This window comes from Bubalus bubalis, chromosome 1 (assembly GCF_019923935.1).
Source record: "Bubalus bubalis isolate 160015118507 breed Murrah chromosome 1, NDDB_SH_1, whole genome shotgun sequence".
NCBI lineage: Eukaryota > Metazoa > Chordata > Mammalia > Artiodactyla > Bovidae > Bubalus > Bubalus bubalis.
The window spans coordinates 115,142,168-115,168,755 of NC_059157.1; the positions used below are offsets into that span (position 1 = coordinate 115,142,168).

Consider the following 26,588-nt stretch of genomic DNA (forward strand, 5'->3'; position numbering starts at 1 on the left):
TTTTCAGGGGAGCAACGGAGAAACAGACATAGAGAACAAACCTGAGGACACAGTGGGAGGAGAGGAGGGAGAAGGGGAGCTGTATGGAGAGAGCAACACAGAAATCTACAATGCCATATGTACAACAGACACCCAATGGGAATTTGTTGTATGACTCAGGGAACTCAAACAGGGGCTCTGTGAAAGGCTGAAGGGTGGGGTGGGGAGGGAGATGGGAGGAAGGTCCAGGAGGGAGGGGACATGGGTGTACCTATGGCTGATTCTTGTTGATGTAAGACAGAAAACCACAAAATTCTGTAAAGCAATTATCCTTCAATTAAAAAAAAATTTTTTTAATGAAAAATATAATTTGTCAAAACTAAATCAAGAAAAAATTTAAATCTGATTAGTTTTTTATGTTTTAAAAGTTAAATATGGAAGTAAAAACTTTCTCACAAAGGAAACTCAACCCTAGATTAAGTTATTGGTAAAGTCCACTAAATATATATTATGATAGAAATAACACGAATTTTCTATAAACTTTCAGAAAATAAAGAAGGAACTATTTTTTATGAGGCCAATATACCTAAAACAAGACTGCAAGAAAACAATATGCCTCATAAACATATACATAAACATTCTTTTTAAAAAAAATCAGTAAACTGAATCCAAGAACATATAAAAAGGACAATGTATCATGACCAAGTGCAATTTATCCCAGGAATGTAGGACTGGCTTAACATTTGAAAATCAGTAAGTTCACTTTAAGAAAAGGAAGGAAAATCATATGATCATCTAATAGATGCAGAAAAAATATCAATGAACTTATACATCCATTCACAACTTTAAAAGAAATCTCAGCAAACTACAAAGAAAACATCTTCCACCTCATAAATAAACATAACCTATGAAAAATTTATAGCTAAAACAATTATTAATGGTGAAAAACTCAATACAGTCCCCTAAAGATTAGGAAAAAAGCAAAAATATCGACTCTTACCACTTTTATTCAACACTATTCTGGAAGCCTAGTCCATACAATAAGGAAGAAAAAAGTAAAAACCATATAAATTGGAAAGGAAGATTTAAAATGTATGGAAAATAGGGACCCTGAAAAAAACAGAAGGAACCTTACTAGAACAGGTACATATAACAAGATCACAGGATACATGGTCAACATAAAAAGAATCAACTGCATTCCTATATACTAGTCACGAACAATTAGACACTGAAGTTTTTTTTTTTAAACACCATTTACAATAACATCTTAAACATGGAATACTTAAGGATAAACTTAACCAAATAAATATGTCCAGAAACTCTGATAAAAACTATGCCAAGAGAAGTTAGAGAAAAGCAAAATAAACATACAATACATCAAGTTCATGGACTGGAAGCCTCTATTTTTTAGTTGCTGGTTTTTATCAAGTCAATATATACAATCAATGCAATCCCAACTAAAACCAGATAGTTCATTTTACAGAAACTGAAAGGCTGATCCAGCATTTTACATGAAAATGCAAACAAACTAGAACAGTCACAGTAATCTGCCAAAGAATAACAAAACTGGAAGATCTACACTACCTGATCTCAGGGTTTTGTATAGAAAATATACCAATCAAGAGTAATACTGATGCAAAGATAGAAACTAGATTAAACAAAATGAAAACAGAAGAGAAATAGCTTAACTTCTAAAAAATTGTACCCAGAAGAAATTAAAAAAGACGTTTTTAACAACATTCACAGTGACTTTATTCATAAAGGTTGAAAACTAGAGGTAATAAATAACCATAAAGAGGGAAATAAAATTTTAGTATAGTATAACAGAATGTTAAACAATAATGAAAAGAATGAACTACTTACTGATAACACTAAACCAACATGGAAAACTACAGAAACACTATGCTGAGCAAAAGAAGCTGGAGAGAAGAGTTACACATGATTCCATTCATACAGAATTCTCACATTAGTCACTCAACTGTGTCTGACTCTTTGCAACCCCATGTTCGGTAGCCCACCAGGCTCCTCTGTCCACAGGATTCTCCAGGAAAGAATACTGGAGTGGACATCCATTCCCTTCTCCAGAGAATCTTTTCAACCCAGGGACTGAACCCATGTCTCCCACACTGCAGGCAGATTCTTTACCGTCTGAGGCAAGAGGGAAGCCCAAACTTTTCAAGAGACAACATTAATCTATGATGGGGAGGGTGGGGCGCGGGGAGGGCAATCAGAACAATTGTTGTGGAGTGGACTGACCAAGAAGAAAACAAACTTTCCAGCTTTCCAGGATGATGAAAATATTCTATATCTTGATGCATTATGGGTTACATACAAGTTTATGCAGCTGTCAAAATTCTGAATTGTAACTTAGGATCCACATTTCACTTCAAACTTTTTCTCAATTAAAAAAGATTTCTTTCACTCAAAAAATATTTCTCTGATAATGAGTGATGTTGAGCATCTTGTAAAGTTTAAAAATAAAATAAAATTTAAAAAAAATATATATATATGACTGCCTACCACAGCCCAGTTACTGAGAACACAAAGTTAAAATACAAGTTTCAGAAAATAGACCTCATGGTCTCACAAGCAAAGAAATGAAAAGTTAGTTATTATAATGAAAAATTACACAAAGGAAAGTTTTGATAAGTGAAGAACAGTAGACTGCCAAACAAAGAATATTACAGGTATATCCAACATGTACAGAAGAGAAAAAATCATACTGGACCTGGGCAACTAATCTAATTTCAATGTACTTAAACTATGAAGTGGGCAGTAGGGCTTGCAGGGGCTGGATAAGATAAGAGGAGACCTGATTCAAAGGCTCTTTTAGCCCAAGCAAAAGAGTGCATTTCAGCTTTTTAGCAAAAAGAAACCTCTGAAAAATTTCTGGGAGGAAAATGATAAGTATAAATCTCATTTTGAAAAGATCATTATAGAAATCATCTGAAAAACAGTCAGGTATGGCTCAGGTTACAATCAGTCCAAGAAGAAAGCTATTACCATCAACAGACTATTTTATTCTTTTCAATCTCACATGCATTTGCCAAGGCAAACATTTAGGGCACACAAAACACACAACTTCATAAATGTAAAAGAATAAACAATCATACAATATACACTCTTAGACCATAACTGAATTAAAACTATAGATCAGTAACAAAAAAATAGCTGAAAAAATTCCCAAAACTTGGGAGATTAAATAACACACTTCCAAATAACACATGAATCAAAGAACGCATCTCAGAAAAAAAAGATAAAATGAACCAAATGAAAATAAAAATACAACTTATCAAAATTTGTGGAACACTGTGAACGCAGCGCTTAGAGAGAAATTTGTATTACTGAACGCTGTGTGTGTGTGTGTGTGTGTGTGTGTTCAGTAGCAAAGTCATGTCCAACTCTTTTGCAACCCTATGGACTGCAGCCCACCAGGCTCTTCTGTCCATGGATTCTCCAGACAAGAATACTGGAGTGGGTGGCCATGCCCTCCGCCAGGGAATCTTTCCAACACAGGGACTGAACTTGTGTCTCCTGCATTGGCAGGTAGGTTCTTTACCACTAGTGCCACCTGAGAAGCCCAAAAACCATGGGTGGCAAATTAAATCCAAAATAATATAAGAAAAGATATCAAAAAAATTAGAGGAGAAATCAATGAAATTGAAAACTGGAAAACAACAGGAAAAAATCAAAAGCTAATTCTCTATAAAATTAGTAAGCTTTTACTAGGGGGAGGTAACAATGGAGAACTGGTGTTAAGTGGGTATAGAAATTCAGCTTTGCAAGACAAAACAGTTCTAGAGATCTACTGTACAACGAGAGTGCAATTAACTGTACGCTGACACTGGATGTAATACTATATGCTTAAAAACTGTTAAGACAAAGAGCAACCTCTGCTCACTGCAACTAGAGAAAGCCCGCACACAGCAAGGAAGACCCAGTGCAACCAAAAATAAATAAATAAGCAACTGTTGACATACTTAAAAAAAAAAAGGCAGCAAGCCTCTTGTCAGGCTAAGACATAAAGACATAAATTACTGATACCAGAAATTAAGGTGGGAACATCATTACAGACCTCATGGACACTAAAAGGATAATAAAAGAACACTATGAACAACTCTATGCCCACAAATTTGATAACCTAGATGAACTGAATCAATTCCTCAGAAGACACAATCCATCAAAACTCACATAAGAAGAAACATACAATCTAAATCTATAGCTATTAAAGAAACTGAATTACTAACCTTCCAAAAAGCAAAGTACCAGGCCCTACAGATCCACTGTGAATTCCATCAAACACTCAAGGAAGAAACTGTACCAACTCTCTACAATCTCTCCCAGAAGACCAAAGCAGAGTGAATATTCCTAACTCATTCTATGAAACCAGGGTTACTCTAACATCAAAACAAAGATACTGCAAGAAAAGAAAACTAGACCAATCTATCAATCCTCAACAGGTACTAGTAAATTGAATTTTAAAAATGTATAAAAATATTATACACCACAACAAAGTGGGATTTCTTCCAGGTATGCAAAGCTGATTCAGCATTAAAAAATTAATTAATGTAATTCATCATCAACAGGTAGAAAAAGGAAAAGGCTACTGCAATAGACTAGGTAAAAGTTGGTGAGCACATGTATTAGAACACAACTGTAAGTAGTTATCCACTCATTCACATCATGTGCTAACACATGGGCCATAATGAAAAATAAGACAAAATTCATGCTCTCAAAGAGCCTACTATCTATTAGAGACAAAGTGAACAAGTCCCTACTGCAGGGAGTAAACCTAGACTGGACAGAAGTGGCAGGCTGATGATGATGAAGCACTAATCAGTTTAAAAAACAGAGATGGGTTATGATTAAGGGGAATATTACAAGTAGGATACATGAAGGTCCTAAAGCAAAAGAAAAAGCACAGTATATTAGAAGTACTGAAAGGATCAGGTTTAATATCACATAAAGAATAGAAGATGATTTTATGACAGTAGTAGTTTTGCTGATCATCAGGTAAAAATAAAGACACAAGAAAGCAAAAAAAACCACTCAGCTTCTCAGACTCCCCGCCTGCATCAGCACCATGCTCAGGAAGGCCTTGCTCCTCTGCCTGGTTTGCCCTGGCTGTGACTTATCCCACACTACTCGCAGAATTCACCACTGACCTACAGTCAGTCAACCACTGAACCACTAGACTTGATCAGTGACCAAAATACAGAAACTATCACTGACTTGTACTTAAAGAACACACAGACTTTTGCATTGCTTACTGATGTGGAATTAAATACCCTCAGTACTGAGAAAGAAATCACTGAGACCAGAGCTGATTACAATTCACTTCACACAGATAATTTTGGAGTGAAGATTATAAAGAGGTCATTGCTGTTTGTTCCAAAGAGCCTGTGACTGAAGCACCAAATGAGCCCTGAACCTTCAGGGGAAGCAACAAGCCCAGCTCACTGTTTTTGTTTGTTACTGTTATTCTTTTTTTTTTCCAGAAAATGTACAACTTTCTAAAAAGATTGTGAGTCTCTGAACAAGCCTACCATTCCATTATAGAAGCTTGAATAACTACAAAGACTATGAGACACAGCATGTATCCACTTGGGGATAAGCAGAAACTATACACAGAAGAAGGGCATCTCATAGTATCGTAAGCATGTCCCATTTAATGTGGGCTCAATAAATGCTCCTTTGAATTGAAAAAAAATTTATGGGTATCTATAAAAGAGTATCTTAGGTGATGACCTGTGACATCAAGGTTAAACAGGAAAGACTGAAAGGGTGAAATACTTTTTAAAGATAATGAAAAAATAAAAAAGGCAGGAATTGCCAAGTTACAAAATTTGAAGGAAAAATTCTCAAGTATATGATTTTTTTCTAGCTATGCTCCAGATTCAATCCTTATACTTTTTTTTTCTTCCAATCCTTCTATTCTTTAAGGAGAACCCGAAAGTTAAAACAAAGTATCCTTCAAAATTAAGCACTTAAAATTTAACACACAGTAATCCTGACAAATGTTATCCAGAAAATATGTTTCTAAAATGTATATAATACAAAAACTTAATTTTGCCTTATCATGATTTTTATCAATATTTGGTATATCTATTTTAGAACACACATTTGAACTATTTATATTCAGATTTTAAACATTTTTTGAAATTTCTTCAATGACTGTATCACTTAACAGAAAATTAATTATGTTTCTAACTAAGTTTAATATTTTATAAAGGAATTACTTACAGGGACATTAAGTGCATACTGTAGTCCTTGAGGAAGTCTTTCATGTGTTTCCATCTGCTCTTCATCATTTTTCACTGTCTCCTCATGGACCATGAGTTCATCATGTGATATCATATCCTGTTGTCTCATTTCACTTTCTTGTAACACTTCATCTGCAGCAAGGATTTCCTGGTGAGGCATACTCCGATCTTGAAGCACCGATTCCTGCAGTTCCCCAGACACGGTAGACTGGCCAGACACTCCACCCATTACAACCATTGCCCTGGAAGACTGCATTTCGTCTATGCCGCCACATTTAAGAAATAATCCTTCCAGTTTGTCGTCAATGTTCATGCTTAAGTATAACTGCCTGGAAAGACCAAGTTTGGCAACAAAGCATAATAAATTAGTTTTATATGTCTACTTGAATTTTTTAAATTTCAAATTATGAAAGGTATCCATACTTCAATAAAAGTTTTATTCACATAATTCAATATTGCCTCCAATTTAAAAATTACCAGTAAATTTCCAAAAGCTGGTAGAAAACACAAATTTTTATTTCTGACATTAAGGCACTAATCTATTTCATTATGAAAAATGAGCATGAAATAAAGCAAACTGGGAGAAAGTATTTGTAACACCAGATGGCTCCATATCCTTTAATATATTAAAACATCTTAAAATTAAAATAAGAAATAACATTAAGAAATAAACTGGGAGAATACTATCAGGTAAATCATAAAGAAAAATTAGAAACAGTCACTAAATATATAAAATAGTAGTCACAGGAGTATCAAAGAAATGAACATTAAAACTGTATTTTATCCCCCAAATTGATAACAACTCTTAAACAATACATCCAAGGTTGAGCTCACAGGGAAAAAAATCTACTGACAGTGGGAGTACTTTAGTTCAACTCTTTCCAAAGGTAATCTGGTACACTGTATCAAAACCCAGAAAAATGCATATGTTCTTTGAACTGGTGATAAATAATACTTTTAGGAAACTACCCTGACGAAATCAGAAATGCATATAAAGATATGCATGAAAAATCACTATGGCAGTACTTTAATAGTGAAAAACTGGAATTACACTAAGTATTCAATAAAAAGAAACTGGGTTAAATTATATCCATATATGCATTTTAAAACTAAAGTAACGGTTGCCCCACTCAATAAATTTACCAAAAATTATTGAATTGTACTCTTAGAATGGGCAAATTTTATTTTATACAAATTATATCTCAAAGTTTTTCTTAAAAATAGAATCAGAAAAATGGCTATGCTTGTGAGAGGAGACTGTTGATAGGAGGTAGGAAAAGTGGGCTATCTGGGAGCAGACATTTTTTCTTGAGTGGAATGCTGGCTATACAGGTGTGCCCACTTTGTAAAATTTTAAGATGTGTATCTGTGATATGCACACATTTCTGTCAGTTATTATATGCCAATAAAAAGTTAAGTCTGTTTAAATTATAAAAAAAATACAGTCAAAAAATATTCTTGAAAAATATTTTAAAATTTTGGCAAACAGCCCAATATATTAAAGGAAATGTGTATGTAAATACGTGTCTGAATGTACACAGCTTTACTGAAAATGCTAACATTAATATTACCACTGGGTAGTGAAATTACTAATTTTTTTCATACTTGTATTTCTCTCTAATTTGAACTTTCTATAAAGTAATTTTATTTCTTTTAAATGCTTTAAATTTGTTAAAATGGAAAAAGTATTTTCATTACTAATATATTCTTAAATAGTTGCCCATGATTAAATTTAAGAGGTCATAAGAATTAGACCCTACTAAATAATTACATTACCTTTCCCCCCATTATTATAGGAAAAATAGGCAATATTAAGCCTGCTCTTCTAACTTTGGTTGCTATAAATTCATACTCCATTGTGTTACTCGAGGAACTAGCATAATAATCTTGAAATCCAAAGACATTTTTACCTTAAGCCCTGTCAAGGCACTGGTATGGCTTGTTTTTTACCAGGCTGTATAAAATAAACACACACTCACCCAACATGAAAGGACTACAATTAGTAAATGTATTAAGTATAAATCAATGAGGTAGTAATGGTTACTACTTTAATCACAGCTTTCAAATGTTAAATTTAAATACACTACTGAAATCTAAAATAATCTTTCATTTACTAACATCGTCTAGGGAGAAAACTTTTTTAAATGTACAGCTCAAAAAATGGGGTTTTCCAGGTGGCTCAGTGGTAAAGAATCTGTTTGCCAAGCAGGAGACTCGGGTTCAATCCCTGGGTCAGGAAGATCCTCTGGAGAGGGAAACAGCAGCCCACTCCAAAATTCTTGCCTGGGAAATCCCATGAACAGAGGAGCCAGGTGGGCTACAGTCCATGGGGTTGCAAAAGAGTCAGATACGACTTAGCAACTCAACAAAAATACAACAGCTTAAAAACAGCTCACATAAACAGTAACATAAACAAAAGAAAAATGTAATTCATACTTGCTGTGTCTTCCCTGGAACCAGGTAGTATCATAAATCCAGAAGACATACTGGACAAAGGAACAAGAATTTAATTTCCCTTTTTGAAATATTTTAGTAGTCTAAATGACAAATATTTAAAATACATCACCAAATAACTATCCTCTTCAAATATTCTATTTATCACATTTCTTAGAGAATAAACTATCCTACAACTAATAAACTTAAGTCTCCTAGGGCTAAAATTTGCTTATTTCTTTGGAAATCCTTACCAAATCAATTATATACTTCTAATCTATTTACTGTTTTCCTAAAGGACTCAAAAGGGACCAATATATACACAAAGCCACCCTTTACTGCTGTGACATCTGCTATTGCCACATACATAATTATTAAACACACACACACACACACCCTGGGAGCTTTTAAAGAATATGGGAGAAGTAAAAAGAAGTAATCATTAAAAGCAGACATTAATAAAAGACATTAGACAAACTAACCTAGGACAGACTTTTTTTTTTTTTTAAGATTACCAAAAGTTAAAGCTGACTTACTAACCCACTGCAAGGTCTACATTTCCTTAAAGCAGTGGTCCTCATCTCCAATGTTTTTTATAATGTACCTCATCAATTTAAAAAAAAATTAGTATATCCTAATATACAGTGGTGGTGGTTTAGTTGCTAAGTCATGTCTGACTCTTGCAACCCCTCACCAGGCTTCTCTGTCCATGGGATTCTCCAGGCAAGAATACTGGAGTGGCCTGCCATTTCCTTCCATTTCCATCCCATTTCCAAGGGATATTCCCAACCCAGGAATCAAACCCGGGTATCCTGCATTGCAGGCAGATTCTTTTACCAACTGAGCTATGAGGGAAGCCCTATCCTAATATATGCGTAATGCTTACAACTATACTCCTATAACAGTGTGTTAACATATACTAAACCTAGTAAAACAAACATAAAAATTTAATTTTTAAAAAACTAATCTTATCCCTAACATCAGTTTGCAACAGTAGGTATTGAGGAAGTCAAAATACTTTTGAGGTACAGAATATTTGGGGGAAGAAAGGTAAGTACGCAAAAAAAAAAAAAAAGTGCCAGAATGAGGCATCTGAAACAGAAGCATTCCACAACTCAATAGTAAATGGAATGGGAAGTGGAAACACCGTAAATAAAGGGCAAACTTGACCTCTATGAAAATTTTCTTGAAAACAGTCCATATAGACAGAAAAAGGAATCGATCTTCCTTTTTCACATTTGGTTTCTTATTCCTCTAACCCCAAATTAACCTATATATTTCAAGTTACTGGCTGGCCTAGAAACTGTTTCTGAGACAATTTCCCTGAAATACCAGAAAATATTAAGATATCAATACAGACTTCAATATCAAGGAACACTGCTCTGACAGTTTTAAAGTTAGCTTTGGAAATATCTATCAAAATGAAAACTGCTAACCAACAATCTCATTGCTAGGAGTATATATATATATACTAGGAGTATATATATATATATATATATATATATATATATATGCTAGGAGTATATATATATATATATATATGCTAGGAGTATATATATATATATATATGCTAGGAGTATATATAATCCTATATTATGTGCTTAGTCATAAAAATTAACCAAAGATTTATGTACAAGGATGTGACCTTTTAATGGAAAAAGACTGGAAACGGCCTAAGCATCCTCTAATGGAAAACTTGTTTTACTTATGATTCAGCCACACAGTGGAATACACATTAGCCATTAAAATAAATGAGACAGCCATATGTGCTGGGTAAAAAGTTCTCCAAGATACATGGGGGGAAAAAATCACGGGGGAAAAAATCAAGAAGATATATAGACAAATAAGTGAGCCATACTCGTATCACATTATCTTAACCAGTGTTGGGGCAGAGAAAGCTGGACAGGAAATAAACAAGGCTCTCAAAGTTAATTTCACTAAACTGAAATGAAAGTGAAGTCGCTCAGTCCTGTCTGACTCTTTGCGACCCCATGGACTGTAGCCTATCAGGGTCCTCTGTCCATGGGATTCTCCAGGCAAGAATATTGGAGTGAGTTGCCATTTCCTTCTCCAAGGGATCTTCCCAACCCAGGGATAGAACCCGGGTCTCCCTCATTGCGGGCGAATGCTTTACCATCTGAGCCACCAGGGAAGCCCCATGGTAAAAGGGAAAAGGACAAAGTTACCCTAAGAAAAATGATCAGGAAAAGTACGTTTTTAACTGTCCTTGAAGCTCTCACCAACCTTAAATTTCTCCCTTACACCTCCTATGTGACCTCAGTCAAAGCTCCCATGTGCTTCACTTCACTGCACATTCAAAAACCCAAACCCTGCAAAAGATTCCACGCTTGCTCAAAAGTTAACACAGGCTTCTTTCCCTCTAATTTCAGTATTTTCAGGAAGATTCAGTCAAGTACAAAGAAATGAAACTGATGTTATCAATTCACACTAAGATGCAAATATTTAAGTGTCTCTTTCTGCTAAATCTTCAAAAAGCCAACTATTTTTTGACCCACGTGTCTATATAATTAATGGAATATTACACAGCAGAGAGAAAGAAAAAAATGCTTAAGTCATGTCTCTTACATGAAAAGCTGCTCTGGAATAAAAAAATAAATAACTAATCTACATTCCCAGGAGCCTCTGTCAAACAGGGGGAAAGAATGACTAGATGGAGGAATAAGCTCTAAGCCACCCTGAGCTCCTTATAATGATCCATTATTTTCCATGTGAAGGAAGTTTGGGTAGCTGACAAAGAATATAAAATCGCAGAGCTATTAAGATCCAAGACAGGATGGACAATGATGTTCTAGAAATAACTCAGCTAAAGGTGAAATGGCACTCCTTCTGGAGTTACCCAGAACACAGATTACTAAAAACCAGAACTTAGAAAGACAGAAGGAAGGAAGGGGCCTACCTCGGGCCAATTTCTCCCTCCAACAGATTACTTCAAACGCTGCATTCTTTTCCTCCTTCCAAGTTTAATCCTTCCATCTCCATCCCTCTGCCAGAGAAGCTAGAAGGTATACATAATAACAGGGATACTGAAGGGATCACAATTCAGCTTTCTGCTCCATTCACACACCCACACACACCCTCACTATCCTTCAGTATTGAAAAATGTTTGATTCAGTCGTATAAAATTAATCCAAGTTACAGCCAATTAAGTAATCCTAAACATGTAAGCCTAACAGCAGTTGCAGTACTTAAAAAGAGAATATAAATTATAAGCCATCACTTTCTCCAGTCTTCCAGAAGAGACAGTTGACCCTTCTTGTCACCTTCTAATTTAATGCTTCTTTCTAATCAACTGTGTGCAACCAAATAGAAACTAAGCTTTATATTAATCGATTTGTATAAGTTGAAATAGAGTAAATAAGCTTTGAGTCAGGGCTTTTAATAAGGAGTCAAACACATAGGCTTTAATATAAGCATTTGAGACAAGTATTTTCTCAGTCTGGGCTTGTTTTCAGAGGACAAAGTTAACAGAAGCATAATATATGAATAAGTTGGGCCTTATTAATCATTTTTAATCAATTATACAAGGCACTTAAAATGCTTACTGAGGTTTTTTATGGGAATTCTATGCAATGAATGAAGAAAATGTCTCTCCAAATTTATTAATAGGTTTGAGGCTATATTACAAAATTCAGAGATTAGCATAACCTGGAGAAGAAAGAAAACTAACATGTGCTGAGGATCTACTATAAGTAAGACAATATGCTGGGTACACTGGTGTGTTACTTCACTTAATGTTTACAGTTTAACACTTAAGACACTAACAGTATATGCCCATTTAACAGATGCAGAAACTGGAGCTCACCCAAAGTTACATAGCTAGGAGGTAAACTGGGATTTGAAGACAAACTTACTTGGTTTAATGCACATTTTGCCATATCATACTACCTCCTGTCTTGAAAAGGCCCTGGACACTAAGAGCTCGCTCAACTCATTCTCTTCTCACCCACCCACTGAGGCCATCCTGTCACCACTGCTTGGCTCGATAAAGCAATCCAACCCCCCATAGTTGGCTACTCCCATCTCATGGCTACCATGGGAAAATTCTATGTGGCACAGAATCCCTTTTCTCCTTGATCAGGGATGGACACTTTCCACAATTCCTATTTTCTACTTCTGCCTCAGTGCATTTCTCCTTCATTCTTTTTTCATGGAATTATACACCCTCTAAATCCTTCCACTCTTTCTTCAAACCTTTACCAAGTTATTTTAGGAAAATCTCTCTCTTTCCTTTACTTTCCCATTTTCACTCGGAAATTTTAAAAACAATCCTGAATATGGCTGATAAATGTAGGAGCTTTGCCAAAGATACACCTATATCAAGAAAAAAAAGGGCTATATGCTTTAAACTGAAAACAGATTTGAAGATTCGTGCAATAATCTTCTCAAATTCTTAAAGCATCTAATTTCTCCTTCAGAATACAGGTGAATATTCATCTGCCATTTTATCACCTTTAATTAAATCTGTACTCAACCATGAAAGAAATATTTCTCACTTAAAGATATTGCTTTTGTGTTTCTTTCACTGAGTTTGGCTGTAATATTATTTTCCATTAACATTTACTGAATAATATAAAACATTAAATGAGTCAAAACAGATTATAGTGGGCAAACCTAAATATCATTCTTTTCTAAAAAAAAAAAAAGTAATTTCCAACTCCAAATATTCTCCCAAATTAAAAATAGCCTGCTTTTATACCAGAACCCAATCACTTGTAGGCAAAACAGAAGTACTTAAAGGAATCTGAAACAGATTTTTTTTTAAAAAGCTAGATTTCACAAATTACTTCTGATTCAAAGTATTTTTCAACAAACTCATCTGAAGGATGCCAGTTAATTTGGATAGTAATATTTCTAACCTATGTAGGATTCAGTAAGAAATTACGCCTTACAAACATCAGCATTACAAATACAAATATCAATCAGCCTTAAGATCAAATTGGTACTACAAAGCAACAAAGAAACTCTTGATAAAAACGGATTTAACAATCTGCCTTTTGTCACTCCTAAGTTTTCTATTCCTTCTCATCCTTCAAAATGTTGATCTAAGCAAAAACTGCTTCATCTCTAATTTAAAAACAAGACCTACCTCTTATCTAGGAATATTTTACCTCCAGAAAACCCTTCAGATCACCTTTGTATAACTACCATCTTGCATCTACAAAGCTTATCTTGTAAACTATGCCCCCTGATTTTTAAATTGATACTATTCAAAACATCCTAATAGGAGGATCATTTATAATAATCACAGCTAAACAAAATGGCCTTTCTTATTAGTGCCAGTGACAATAAAAGATGTTTACTAAAGGAATTTACAGAGTAAGATAAATCACCTTATACAACATGACAACTAAATAAAAACCTATGATCATTTTCTAACCACAGAAAATTAATTTATAAATATTTAAACCAAAGTTAATAGGCATCTCCATATATCTGATGCTCTGCTCAAATAAAGCAGAATCTAAGCATATTCTCCATTCCAAATACTTGTCACCAGTCTTCTAATACAACGTAACAATAAGAAATTAGTGCTATTTAGAAATACCAAACATCAAACTTATGTAAACTGTTGGCTGAGAAACAGCTACATTTAAAAGGGAGAAGGAAAGGGTAAAAACGAACCAAGCAAAACAGAATCCTACATTCTGCTAAATCTAGCTGTTTCATTCATCTCACTTTTTGCCAATACCAAAAATTCAAACATTAATATTAAAAATAATTAATCTTGAGGAAACTATAAATTTTCTAGCCTTGAATACTAAAAAGAATATAAAAAATACTTCCTAAACTTCCCTGTACACAAGTTTACCTAGTGCAAACACCTAAGTGACTTTTAACATGTACTATATAATAACAAAGACTCATTCCAGAACAGAGAAGTGTTAACTATCCAAATCAACATTTTTTAAACACTGGACAAATGTTCTCACTTATCAGTACAAACCTTATTTGTGAAGTACAATAAAACTAAAAATGTATTCGTCACCTTCAATGCCAAAAATACCTACAATGTCTTACAACCCTTTACTGAAAGCTAAATCAAGAGGCCTGATATAAATACAAGTATACTAATTTATCAAAACTGTTATCTTAAATCTCAGAAAAAGGTAACAAGGTTAATACATGTTGATGTTGACATAAAATACAATGGAAAACTGACAACTAATTTCCAACCCTTTAATAAATTCTCTTTTGAAGCATACTATTTGATATTTGTTTAAATAAAATATTTAAACGGCGTAAGAATCACAAAATGTAATCACAATGAAATACTTTTCATCTAAAAAAAACAAGTATATAATGTCTCTGGGAATAAGTTGTTCTGATGAGATCTGAACATTTAGAATAAGAGACTTTTTAGAGTTAGAAGGAACCAGTTACACATCATTTAGCTTTATGTGTAGCTAAAAGATCATCTCACCGGAGATCCTCATTCTTGCCTTAAGAGTCTAAAAACATTAAATAAATCACATCAATCTAATGGCAGTGAAACAAAATAAGGAATTATTTCAAATCAATTTTAAGACCTTATTCCATCTTATGATATCGAAATTAGCGGTATTTAATCAAAGAACTATGATGACTATTCACAAAACTAAAATTGCCTCAAAACTCAAGTAAGAACAATTTCCCAAGTATTATCACAGCCCAAGAGTTAATACGTCTTAGATGATAAAAATTATATTTTAATTTTAGAGCAACTAGATAAATAGAAAGTAAATCTGACAAATCCTAACGTAAGAGACAACTAGCTGACCCCTAGATGCTGTTCTCTCCTTCTTGCCCAAAAATAAAACATTAAATGAGACACATATGACCTAGATCCTAGATAAGACTCGTTTTCCAGCCTTCCTTGCAGCTGGCTGTGGTCATGTGACAGTTACAGTCAATGGGATATGAATAGAAATGATATACATAACTCTCCTAAAGGGAAAAGGAATGTTCTTCCCTTTTCCTTCTTTCTATTGGCAGGCATGATGGTACCTTCTTGGACCACAAGACAGAAGGCACATATTAAGAACAGCAAAGCAAGACTAAGACATAGGTCATGATTCTGGAGCTTCCAGACAATCCTGAATTTGTTTATATGGACTTTTCAAATAAACATAAATATATTTCTACCATTTTAAGCACCTGTTACAGTTGAAAAGTCTAAATTTTAACCAATATACTTAGTATAAATGATTATTAAATTATCTACATGATTGCTTCCTTATATTGGCATAAACAAACATACAATATGAAAGAATGTACAGTAACTAGTATGTCCTTTCACATTTAAAAAATTGTATGCCAAACACCATTAACTTTGATTAACAGATCTAATTTTCCAATGTATGAAAATAGCTTTCCTGGAAATTCTGGAAAACTTAATGTGGGTGTGTATGTGTTGATGACAGATGGGTGAAAAATGCGAAATAGCCTGCTGAGAAAAAGGGTTAAAGAAGGAAACACCTTCCCACTTAAATTTCATCTAAGATTACATAATAAGCTACACAGATCTTCCTGTGTTAAACTTAAAACCCAAAACTATATCTTTATTCATCAATTTTCTCTTAGTCCTGTTTTCTCAAAAAAAAAAAAAAAATTAAATCCCAAGTTTCTTCCAGATATAAACACAACATAAAGAAACTATTACACAAACTCAACATGAAAATCCAGCAGCCAAAAAAAAAAAGTTCTATATTAGAAAAATTTACTTATTCATGATTATGAAAAGTTAAGTACTGAAGTTACCTGAGACTAATGTAAAAATGAAGACTTCAAGGAAGGGAATGCTGTAGAGTTGAAAAAGAAATCATGGTTGAGTTTCTACCTTTCATAGACTTCAGAAACCCTCAGTACCACCTCAATTGCTTATGCCATCCAATTCCTACAAAAAAAAAACAAACAAACAAAAAACACATTACTTATGAAGAGAAAAAATACTGTACAAATACAACATGGACAAACTCACATGCATAATGAAGTGATCACTCTTTGTAAATAGTAAACTATGTCTGAATAAACAGTGCAATGACTTGTTTTTAAATCTGAAACTGGGAAAATATAACAGTGATGAGGAGTAACTGCAATAATCCTGGCCTTGTACAGAATAATTTGCCTAGATCTGGGATGAACAACTTCAGAGACATGGGATATTGAAGAAAATTCAGAAAGTTACAGACCTAAACATTCACAAGAGAGAAAATAAGTGATTTAAAAAATCACTTCATAACACTGTATCTGCTTTGTAAAGGCTATGAAGTAAAGAGAGAAGCAAATACAATCTTAGGCCTTACAAACAACAAATAGAACTAGTCCTACACAGAGTGCCCATGTATTTACAATAGAAAAAAATTAAGAGTTCTAAAATCATGAAATAGCTACAGAAATACAATCAGCAAGGTCATCTGAGAAGAAAAGCTGACAGAAGATGAGAATAGAAGACTGCATACCACACCCCTCAAAAATAGAAATGAAGATCATAAGCTATATACAAGAAGAAAACTTCCTATCAGTGAATATTTCTCAGCATAGACTAAATACACTAAAGAGGTTATGGAGTTTCCTACCATAGAGGTCTTTAAAAACATTACCTATCTATAAAGAAGAGTTTGTATTTACTCCTCCACAGGAAGCTCTGAGACCAGACGGTGTATGATACATCCTATGATTTTAGATTTGTTTTTACAGTGGTGCAAAGGCAAGAAGAACAGTCTTTCTCACCTAAAACATACCAGTAATAAGTCCATCTTTGTACTTCAGAAAAAGGGAAAGTGTTAGCCACTCGGTCGTGTCTGACTGCGACCCCATGGACTCTAGCCCACCGGGCTCCTCTGTCCATGGGATTCTCCGGGCAAGAATACTGGAGTGGGTTGCCATTTCCTCCTCCAGGGATCTTCTCAACCCAACGATCAAACCCAGGTATCCTGAATTGTAGACAGATTCTTTACCGTCTGAGCCATCAGGGAAGCATACTTCAGAAAGTAAAACACTAATTCACTTTTTAAAACATTTCAACACTGTATCCATATTTTTTTTAAGTTTAAATTCTGACAAAGTTATTTACCTCTCAGTACCCTTTCATTTCAGAATTTTCTCGGATATTCACTCATGCATGTCTATTTTAGCGGATAAACTTTTATTCAAAATAAAAAAATTTCAGTAGGATTGTATTAGATATAAATAATACCAAAATGACAACAGTAACAATAACCTAAGCAGGTAGGGATGGGGGAGTCACAATCTGAAATTACTCCAATATGTTATCTAAAATGCCCAGTTTTCAACAATAAATTATAAGATGAGGAAGGAAGAAAGGAAAGGAAAGGAGAGGAGAGGAGGGAGGAAGAAAGGAAGGAAAGGAGGGAGGGAGAAAGGAAGGACAGGAGGGAAGAAAAATGTGACCCACATTAATAAAAAATAGCAACTGCTACAAATGGTTTCTGAGTATCCCCAGATGTTGGTTTAAGCAAAGATTTCAAAATATCCATTATAAACATGTTAAAAATTTTAACTGACCCCATCTTTAATGTTTAATTATGAAAACAATCAACAAATAAAAAAATTTTCAGTAAGGGTACAGCATTTATGTAAAAGAACCAAATGGAAACTCTGAAGCCGAAAAGTAAAATAACTAAAACAAAAACTTCACTACACGATTCAAGACGGCAGAAGAAAATCTATGACCTTGAAGATATATCAGTAGAAAATATCCAATCTGAAGGACAGTGAAGAAAGAAAAGTTGTAGAAAATTGAACAGAGCCTCAGCAACCAACTTACCAACATTTCTGAAGTTCCAAAGGAGAGGAGAGTAAGGGCAGGAAATAAGGTTTTTTTTTAATAAAACATCAACCAAAAACTTCCCAAATTAGATTTTTCAGTAGAAATCACATCTATAGGTCTTAGAAGTTCAATGAATCTCACGGAGAATAATTACAAAGATAGACACCTAGACACATCATAGTCAAAACTGTTAAGAACAAACACAAGGAAAAAAATCATGCAAGCATAAGGAGAAAAATTACTCAATATAGCAGAGAACCATCAACATGATTAACAGCTTTCTTTTTTTTTTTTTCCTTTAACAATAATACTGTATTATAAAAGCACTTTACAACTCCATCCCGTGAACTCCGGGAGTTGGTGATGGACAGGGAGGCCTGGCGTGCTGCGATTCATGGGGTCGCAAAGAGTCGGACACGACTGAGCAACTGATCTGATCTACTGGAGATGTGGGCTAATGATTATCTGAAAGCATTTCTCTAGTCAGACCCATAATCCAAGTGCTCTCTGAATATTATAAGGTGATGGTAAGTGGGAAGTGGAGGAGGAAGAGGAAAGAGAGGGGAATAAGGTTCTCCCAGTTAAGGGCTTTGTTACAATGAGGGGATGAGAAAGTAAGAAGATATTTTTGCTGTCTTTTCATCCTTACACTGTGTTAAGTAATGCTTGCAACATAAATTCAGCAGGCTTTTCCTGAGCTCTAACTCAGAAATTTACTAACAGCTGACTTTCAATCAACAACAACAGAGGCCAGAAGACAGAGGAATCACATTCTGAAAGTGCTAAAAGAAAAAAACCTGTCAACCAAGAAGGCAACAAAACTACCCTTCAAAATAAAGGCATAATAAACACTGTCTCAGATGAACAAAGACAGAGAATTTTTTACAAACATGCCATACAAGAAATACTAAAACAAGTCTATCAGGTTGAAAGGAAATGACACCACACTTAAAATACACAGGAAGAAAAGAACACCAGAAATGGTAAATATGTGGGTTAAGCTAGAAGACTATAAATACGTTTTTCTCATTTCTTCTCTTAACATCTTTAAAAGACATAAGTATATATAAAGCAATATTTTTAACACTGTATTGCCAGGTTTATGGCATATATGGATGTTATATATATATATAGCAACAGTGGCAAAACATAATTGACTTCTTTGGTGGCTCAGATAGTAAAATGTCTGCCTGCAATGCGGGAGACCCGAGTTCAATCCCTGGGTTGGGAAGATACCCTGGAGAAGGAAATGGCAACCCATTCTAGTACTCTTGCCTGGAAAATTCCATGGACGGAGGAGGCTGGTAGCCGACAGTCCATGGGGTTGCAAAGAGTTGGACACAACTGAGCAACTTCACTTCACTTCATTTCACCTCAGTGGCAAAATAGAGGAAGCAGAAAATGGAGCTATACTGAGCGAAGTTTCTATATTTTACTGATACTGACTCAGTGTCACTATTAAATAAGTTTATTTAATTGCTCAGTCGTGTCCGACTCTTTGCGACCCCATGAATCGCAGCACGCCAGGCCTCCCTGTCCATCACCAACTCCTGGAGTTCACTCAGACTCACGTCCATCGAGTCAGTGATGCCATCCAGCCATCTCATCCTCTGTCGTCCCCTTCTCCTCCTGCCCCCAATCCCTCCCAGCATCAGAGTCTTTTCCAATGAGTCAACTCTTCGCATGAGGTGGCCAAAGTACTGGAGTTTCAGCTTCAGCATCATTCCTTCCAAAGAAATCCCAGGGCTGATCTCCTTTAGGATGGACTGGTTGGATCTCCTTGCAGTCCAAGGGACTCTCAAGAGTCTTTTCCAACACCACAGTTCAAAAGCATCAATTCTTCGGCGCTCAGCCTTCTTCACAGTCCAACTCTCACATCCATACATGACCACAGGAAAAACCATAGCCTTGACTAGACAGACCTTTGTTGGCAAAGTAATGTCTCTGCTTTTGAATATGCTATCTAGGTTGGTCATAACTTTCCTTCCAAGGAGTAAGCGTCTTTGAATTTCATGGCTGCACTCACCATCTGTAGTGATTTTGGAGCCCCCAAAAATAAAGTCTGACACTGTTTCCACTGTTTCCCCATCTATTTCCCATGAAGTGGTGGGACCGGATGCCATGATCTTCGTTTTCTGAATGCTGAGCTTTAAGCCAACTTTTTCACTCTCCACTTTCACTTTTATCAAGAGGCTTTTGAGTTCCTCTTCACTTTCTGCCATAAGGGTGGTGTCATCTGCATATCTGAGGTTATTGATATTTCTCCAGGCAATCTTGATTCCAGCTTGTGTTTCTTCCAGTCCAGTGTTTCTCATGATGTACTCTGCATATAAGTTAAATAAACAGGGTGACAATATACAGCCTTGACGAACTCCTTTTCCTATTTGGAACCAGTCTGTTGTTCCATGTCCAGTTCTAACCGTTGCTTCCTGACCTGCATACAAATTTCTCAAGAGGCAGATCAGGTGGTCTATTTAATGTTAAAATGTATAATGTAAATATCATAGCAACCACAAAGAAAATATCTTAAATTATATTTAGAAAAAACACCAACAGAGTAACTAATATGGCATACTAAAAGACATTTAATTCAAAAGGCAGTAAGGAAGCACTGAGAAACAAAACCCATGAGATATACATAAAGCAAATGGCAAATGGAAATCCAACAAAGTCCATAATTAAATATGAATGTCTCAACAGCCCAATGGAAAGGTAGAGCCTGTCAGACTGGACAAAAAAACACAAGATTCAACCATGTACTGCCAGCAAGAGACATACTTTAAATTCAAGACTGAAAGAAAAAAGATGGGGAACAAGGACGGACACACACCCCCGACACACACCCCACTCCCACCCCCATGGCAAGAGTAACCATAAGATAGGTGGAGTGGTTACATTAGAATTAGACAAAACAGACTTTAAGACAAATACTAAAGATGAAGAAAGATATCTCTTTCTAATGATAGTCAATAAAGTATTGTAACAATTATAAACCCTAAAATAATGAAACAATATTATTAAAAAGAAAACAGAAAATTCAACAAATTATCACTGGAGATTTCAATACTACACTCTAAATAATTGATAGAATAAAAACAGCAAATTAACAAAGATACAGAAAACCTGAAAACAGAACAACACACTCAGTCGATTAGACCTAGCTGGCATATATACAAAACTCCAATAACAACATAAAAAATAATTTCCAAGCACACACTCTTCAGGACAGATCAAAGGCTAGACCATTAAACAAGCCTTAAAAATGTAAAAGGACTTAAGTCATACAATGTTTTCCAACCATAAGAAAATTTAAGTAGATATCAACTAAATTAGAATTAAGTAGCTATCAACTGGAAAATTATCAAGTATTTGAAAATTAAACTTCACAATTCTGAATAGTACATACCTCAAAGAAGAAATTAAAAGAGATGTTAGAGAATACTTTTAACTGAATAAATAAAACAAACATACCAAAATTAATGGGATGCAGCTAAAGCAGTACTGAGAAGGAATGATATACTTTTATATATTTGAAAAAAAGTGGAATCTCAAATCAATGACATGATTCCATTTCAATAAACCAGAAAAAGAGCAAACTAAACCATAAAGCAAGCTGAAAAAAATATTCAAAATTTAGAGCAGAAATACATGAAATACAAAACAGAAAAATAGAGAAAAACTTGGTTCTTTTAAAAAGACTCAAAATTTACAAACTTTTACGAAAACTGACCTACAGAAAAGAGAAAAAAAACCAGGACACACACACACACACTTATGGCTGATTCATGCTGTCATACGGCAGAAATCAACACAACATTATAAAGCAATTATCCTCCAATTAAAAATAAATTAAAAAAAAAAAAGAAAAAAGAAAAGCTAACAAAATTAGAAATGAAAGAAGGGATATTAACACTGACCTCACAAAAATTTAAAGCTTATAAGGGAAGGAATACTATAAACAAATAAGTGCCAAGAAATTAAACAACTTTTATAAAACTTCTTAAAAGACACATACTACTGACACATTAACTAAAGAGGAAACAGAAAAATCTGAACAAACAGACTTAGTATTTAAAAAGCCCCCTCAAAAGAAATGGCTTCGCTGATGAATTCTATCAAATATTTACAGAGGAAACACCGATCCTTCATAAACTCCTTCATGAAAAAAAGGGAGAGGGTACATCTTCCAACTTCATCAGTAAGGCTAGAGTTGATACAAAGACATCAGATGAAAACTACACTCCAGTGTCTCTCATCAACAGATACAATATGCTTACAAGGTATTAGCAGACTGAATCTAGCAACGGATTTTAAAAAAAGGCCTATACACCAAGACCAAGTAACATTTATCCCATGAAAGCAAGGCTAGTTTAACATCTGAAAATCAATTAATATGATACACCATATTAAAAGAATAAAGGACAAAAGCTACATGGCTATCTCAATAAACATAAAAGAAAGATCTTGACAAAATTCAACATTTACTCATGACCAAAAAAATCTAAACAAACTAAGACCAGAAGAGAACCTCCTCAAACTGATAAAAGGTATCTACAAAAAACCTAATATCATGTTTAATGGTTAAACACTGAACGCTATCCTCCTAAAAACCAGAATGTACATTTTCACCGCTTCTATTCAACACTGTACTACAGGTTCTAACTAGTAAAACCAGGTAGGCAAAATCAACCAACCAATTAAGCAAAGACATCTAAATTAGAAAACAAGAAATAAACTTCTAGTGATGTGATTTCATATGTAGAAATTTCCTAATAAATCCACAAAAAAAGTTACAAGGACTAATAATAATAAGCAGTTCAGCAAGGCCACAAGAGATTAGATCAATAAAGAAAAATCAATTATATTTCTATAGTGAAATGACAACTTTCGATCATATCTATCAAAAATTTGAATTAATCGTATTTTCTTTCCTATCCCTCAGTAGTTTAAACTTTTTTTTTCAAGTTAGATTTATCACAGGCATTTTATCTTTTTAGTTGTTATGGTGAACATACACCTCTTCTTCAATAGCCCTAATTCTATTAATTCTAATAAAAAATCATTTATGTAAAATTGAGTTTCTAAGCAGTTCCTTTACAGAATTCTCAGAACTATCAGCACAAAAAACAAGCAGGCAGATGAAATGAACAGAAATGATTTCAGAAACAGACTCTGCCTTCCCCAAAAACATGGAAATTCAGTATATGATAAATGTGGCATTTCAAATATGTAGAAAAGAAACGTATCATTCAATAACTGGAATGAGGACAAATGGTTAGCCATCTGGAAAACAGTAAAGCTGATCTCTCCATTTACTGCTTATACCAAAAATATTCAATATAAATCAAAAAGATTTTAAACAATTTAAACCATAAAAATAGAAAACCCATACAATTTTTCAAGTTCACTGAATCTAAAACTACCAATTCTAAGAAACGCTATTTTATGTTACTAAGAAAAAAACCATGCCAAACTATGACAAGACAAAAATTCATGTCTTTCAGAGATGTTACAATATGGAAGGAAAAATGAGTCCTACAATCAGTGGTAAAGACCTTTTAAACCTTACACAGGAAACCGCCTCCCCTACCCTTGACCATGAATAAAAAGATAACTAAATTCAATCACACAAAATTAAAATGTCTACAAGGTAAAAGCAAAATCAAAAGATAAGCAAAAACTGAGTAACACATGACCAAACACATGACCAAAAAGATCACTGAAAATATACATATGGCCAATAACAATGGGGAAAAAATGCTGAAACTCATAATGAAATTTTGAAAATCAATACTAACAAAAACCTGACAAACATTAAAAAGTTTGACACTAGCTAGTATCATCAAAGAGATAGAGAGATCCCCATTTTCCCAGACTACTGATGTAGGGACCACCTTTTTAGTTAGGCAAGTCAACCACAAATTATTAAATGTACACACTTTTTGACCCAACAATTTTTTCCTTAGGAATTTATACTGCAAAAGTATTTTTAAACATGTGCAAAAATGTATCCAAGAATATTCACTATATTCCCATTTAATACTACAAAAAAACCCCTAAATATTCATAAATAGGAGGCTAGTTAAAATAATTATGGTACATCAACATATTGGAATATTACATAGAATGAAATGAGAAGGATTATATGCAAAGGTACAGAAATTAACAACAAAAACGGTATTTTTGCTAAACAATATGTATGCTGTGATTTCATTTTTATACTGATTATGTAAATATATGTATACATATACACATGTATGGAAGATATATGGAATGATACATACACACACAAATGTTAACAGTGAATGGGAATGAGGAGAGCCTTTTTAAATTTTTTTATAACATTCTCTACAGCTTAAGTGTCTATTCCTCTTATAATAAACCTAAGAAAGAAGTAAAAAATGTTAAATGAAATCTTAAAATATGACCATTAAAACTGCTAATATTTTCACATCTTCATTTTAAAAGAATCCTCAAAACAAAATTTATGAGAATCGTAGAATTTTTTTTACGACATATGCATTTATTCAAACACAAATGCATAATTATAAAGGTTCCAATTTATTAAGTCACCATCAAGTCATTACCCTCATTCTACATATTAATCAGGACTCTTTTGGTTTCAAGTAACAGAACAGAAAGTAGTTAAAAGTGGGATTTACTGGTTGACATAACCAAGAAGGCTCCAACCACAGGTGGATCTAAGGACTTATATCAGCACCTGGTTTTGCCATGTCTTGATGCTGTTCTTCTCTATATTGGTCTATTCTTGGGCAAATCTTCACTGTAGTGGCAGGAGAAGCTTGTAACTTCACAGCTCCAAACCCAGGGGAAATAAAGAGTTATGTTTCTCATTCAACATAATTGCCTCTGGTTGAATCAATGAAATGTCCATCCCTAAGGGCAGAGGGAACATTTCATGCAAAGATGAGCTCAATAAAGGACAGAAATGGTATGGACCTAACAGAAGCAGAAGATATTAAGAAGAGGTGGCAAGAAGAATACACAGGAGAACTGTACAAAAAAGAGCTTCACGACCCAGATAATCATGATGGTGTGCTCACTCACCTAGAGCCAGACATCCTGGAATGTGAAGTCAAGTGGGCCTTAGAAAGCATCACTACGAACAAAGCTAATGGAGGTGATGGAATTCCAGTTGAGCTCTTTCAAATCTTCAAAGATGATGCTGTGAAAGTGCTGCACTCAATATGCCAGCAAATTTGGAAAACTCAGCAGGGGCCACAGGACTGGAAAAGGTCAGTTCTCATTCCAATCCCAAAGAAAGGCAATGCCAAAGAATGCTCAAACTACCGCACAACTGCATTTATCTCACACGCTAGTACAGTAATGCTCAAAATTCTCCAAGCAAGGCTTCAGCAATAAGTGAACCATAAACTTCCAGATGTTCAAGCTGGTTTTAAAAAAGGCAGAGGAACCAGAGATCAAATTGTCAACATCTGCTGGATCATAGAAAAAGCAAGAGAGTTCCAGAAAAACATCTGCTGCTGCTGCTAAGTCGCATCATTCGTGTCCGACTCTGCACGACCCCAAAGACGGAAGCCCAACAGGCTCCTCTGTCCCTGGGATTCTCCAGGCAAGAACACTGGAGTGGGTTGCCACTTCCTTCTCCAATGCATTCAGGTGAAAAGTGAAAGTGAAGTCGCTCAGTCGTGTCCGACTCTTAGCGATCCCATGGACTGCAGCCTACCAGGCTCCTCCGTCCATGGGATTTTCCAGGCGAGAGTACTGGAGTGGGGTGCCATTGCCTGCTTTATTGACTATGCCAAACCCTTTGACTGTGTGGATCACAATAAACTGTAGAAAATTCTGAAAGAGATGGGAATACCAGACCACCGACCCTGCCCTCTTGAGAAACCTATATGCAGGTCAGGAAGCAACAGTTAGAACGGGACATGGGACAACTGACTTGTTTCAAATAGGAAAAGGAGTACATCAAGGCTGTATATTGTGACCCTGCTTATTTAACTTCTATGCAGAGTACATTATTAGAAACGCTGGACTGGAGGAGGCACAAGCTGGAATCAAGATTGACAGGAGAAATATCAATAACCTCAGATATGCAGATGACACCACCCTTATGGCAGAAAGTGAAGAGGAACTAA

At 34.7% G+C, this 26,588-nt stretch overlaps 1 protein-coding gene across 8 annotated transcripts in view; it reads right to left on the reverse strand.

Moving 5' to 3' along the window:
• Positions 1-26,588, reverse strand: part of ZNF148 (zinc finger protein 148) — a 147,715-nt gene that overhangs the window by 79,933 nt on the left and 41,194 nt on the right. For 4 of the 8 annotated variants that reach the window (XM_025285263.2, XM_044942685.1, XM_006078523.3 and 1 more), the window contains exons 3-4: positions 16,434-16,569; positions 6,223-6,571 (exon numbers count right to left, since the gene is read on the reverse strand). In XM_025285263.2, coding sequence (XP_025141048.1) covers positions 6,223-6,555 — 333 coding nt within the window. In that variant the 5' untranslated portion in view covers positions 6,556-6,571; positions 16,434-16,569. Of the gene's footprint in view, positions 1-6,222; positions 6,572-8,678; positions 8,729-11,592; positions 11,692-16,433; positions 16,570-26,588 lie in introns of all 8 variants that reach the window. The other 4 variants (XM_025285241.2, XM_025285254.2, XM_025285238.2 and 1 more) reach the window with 4 other exon arrangements.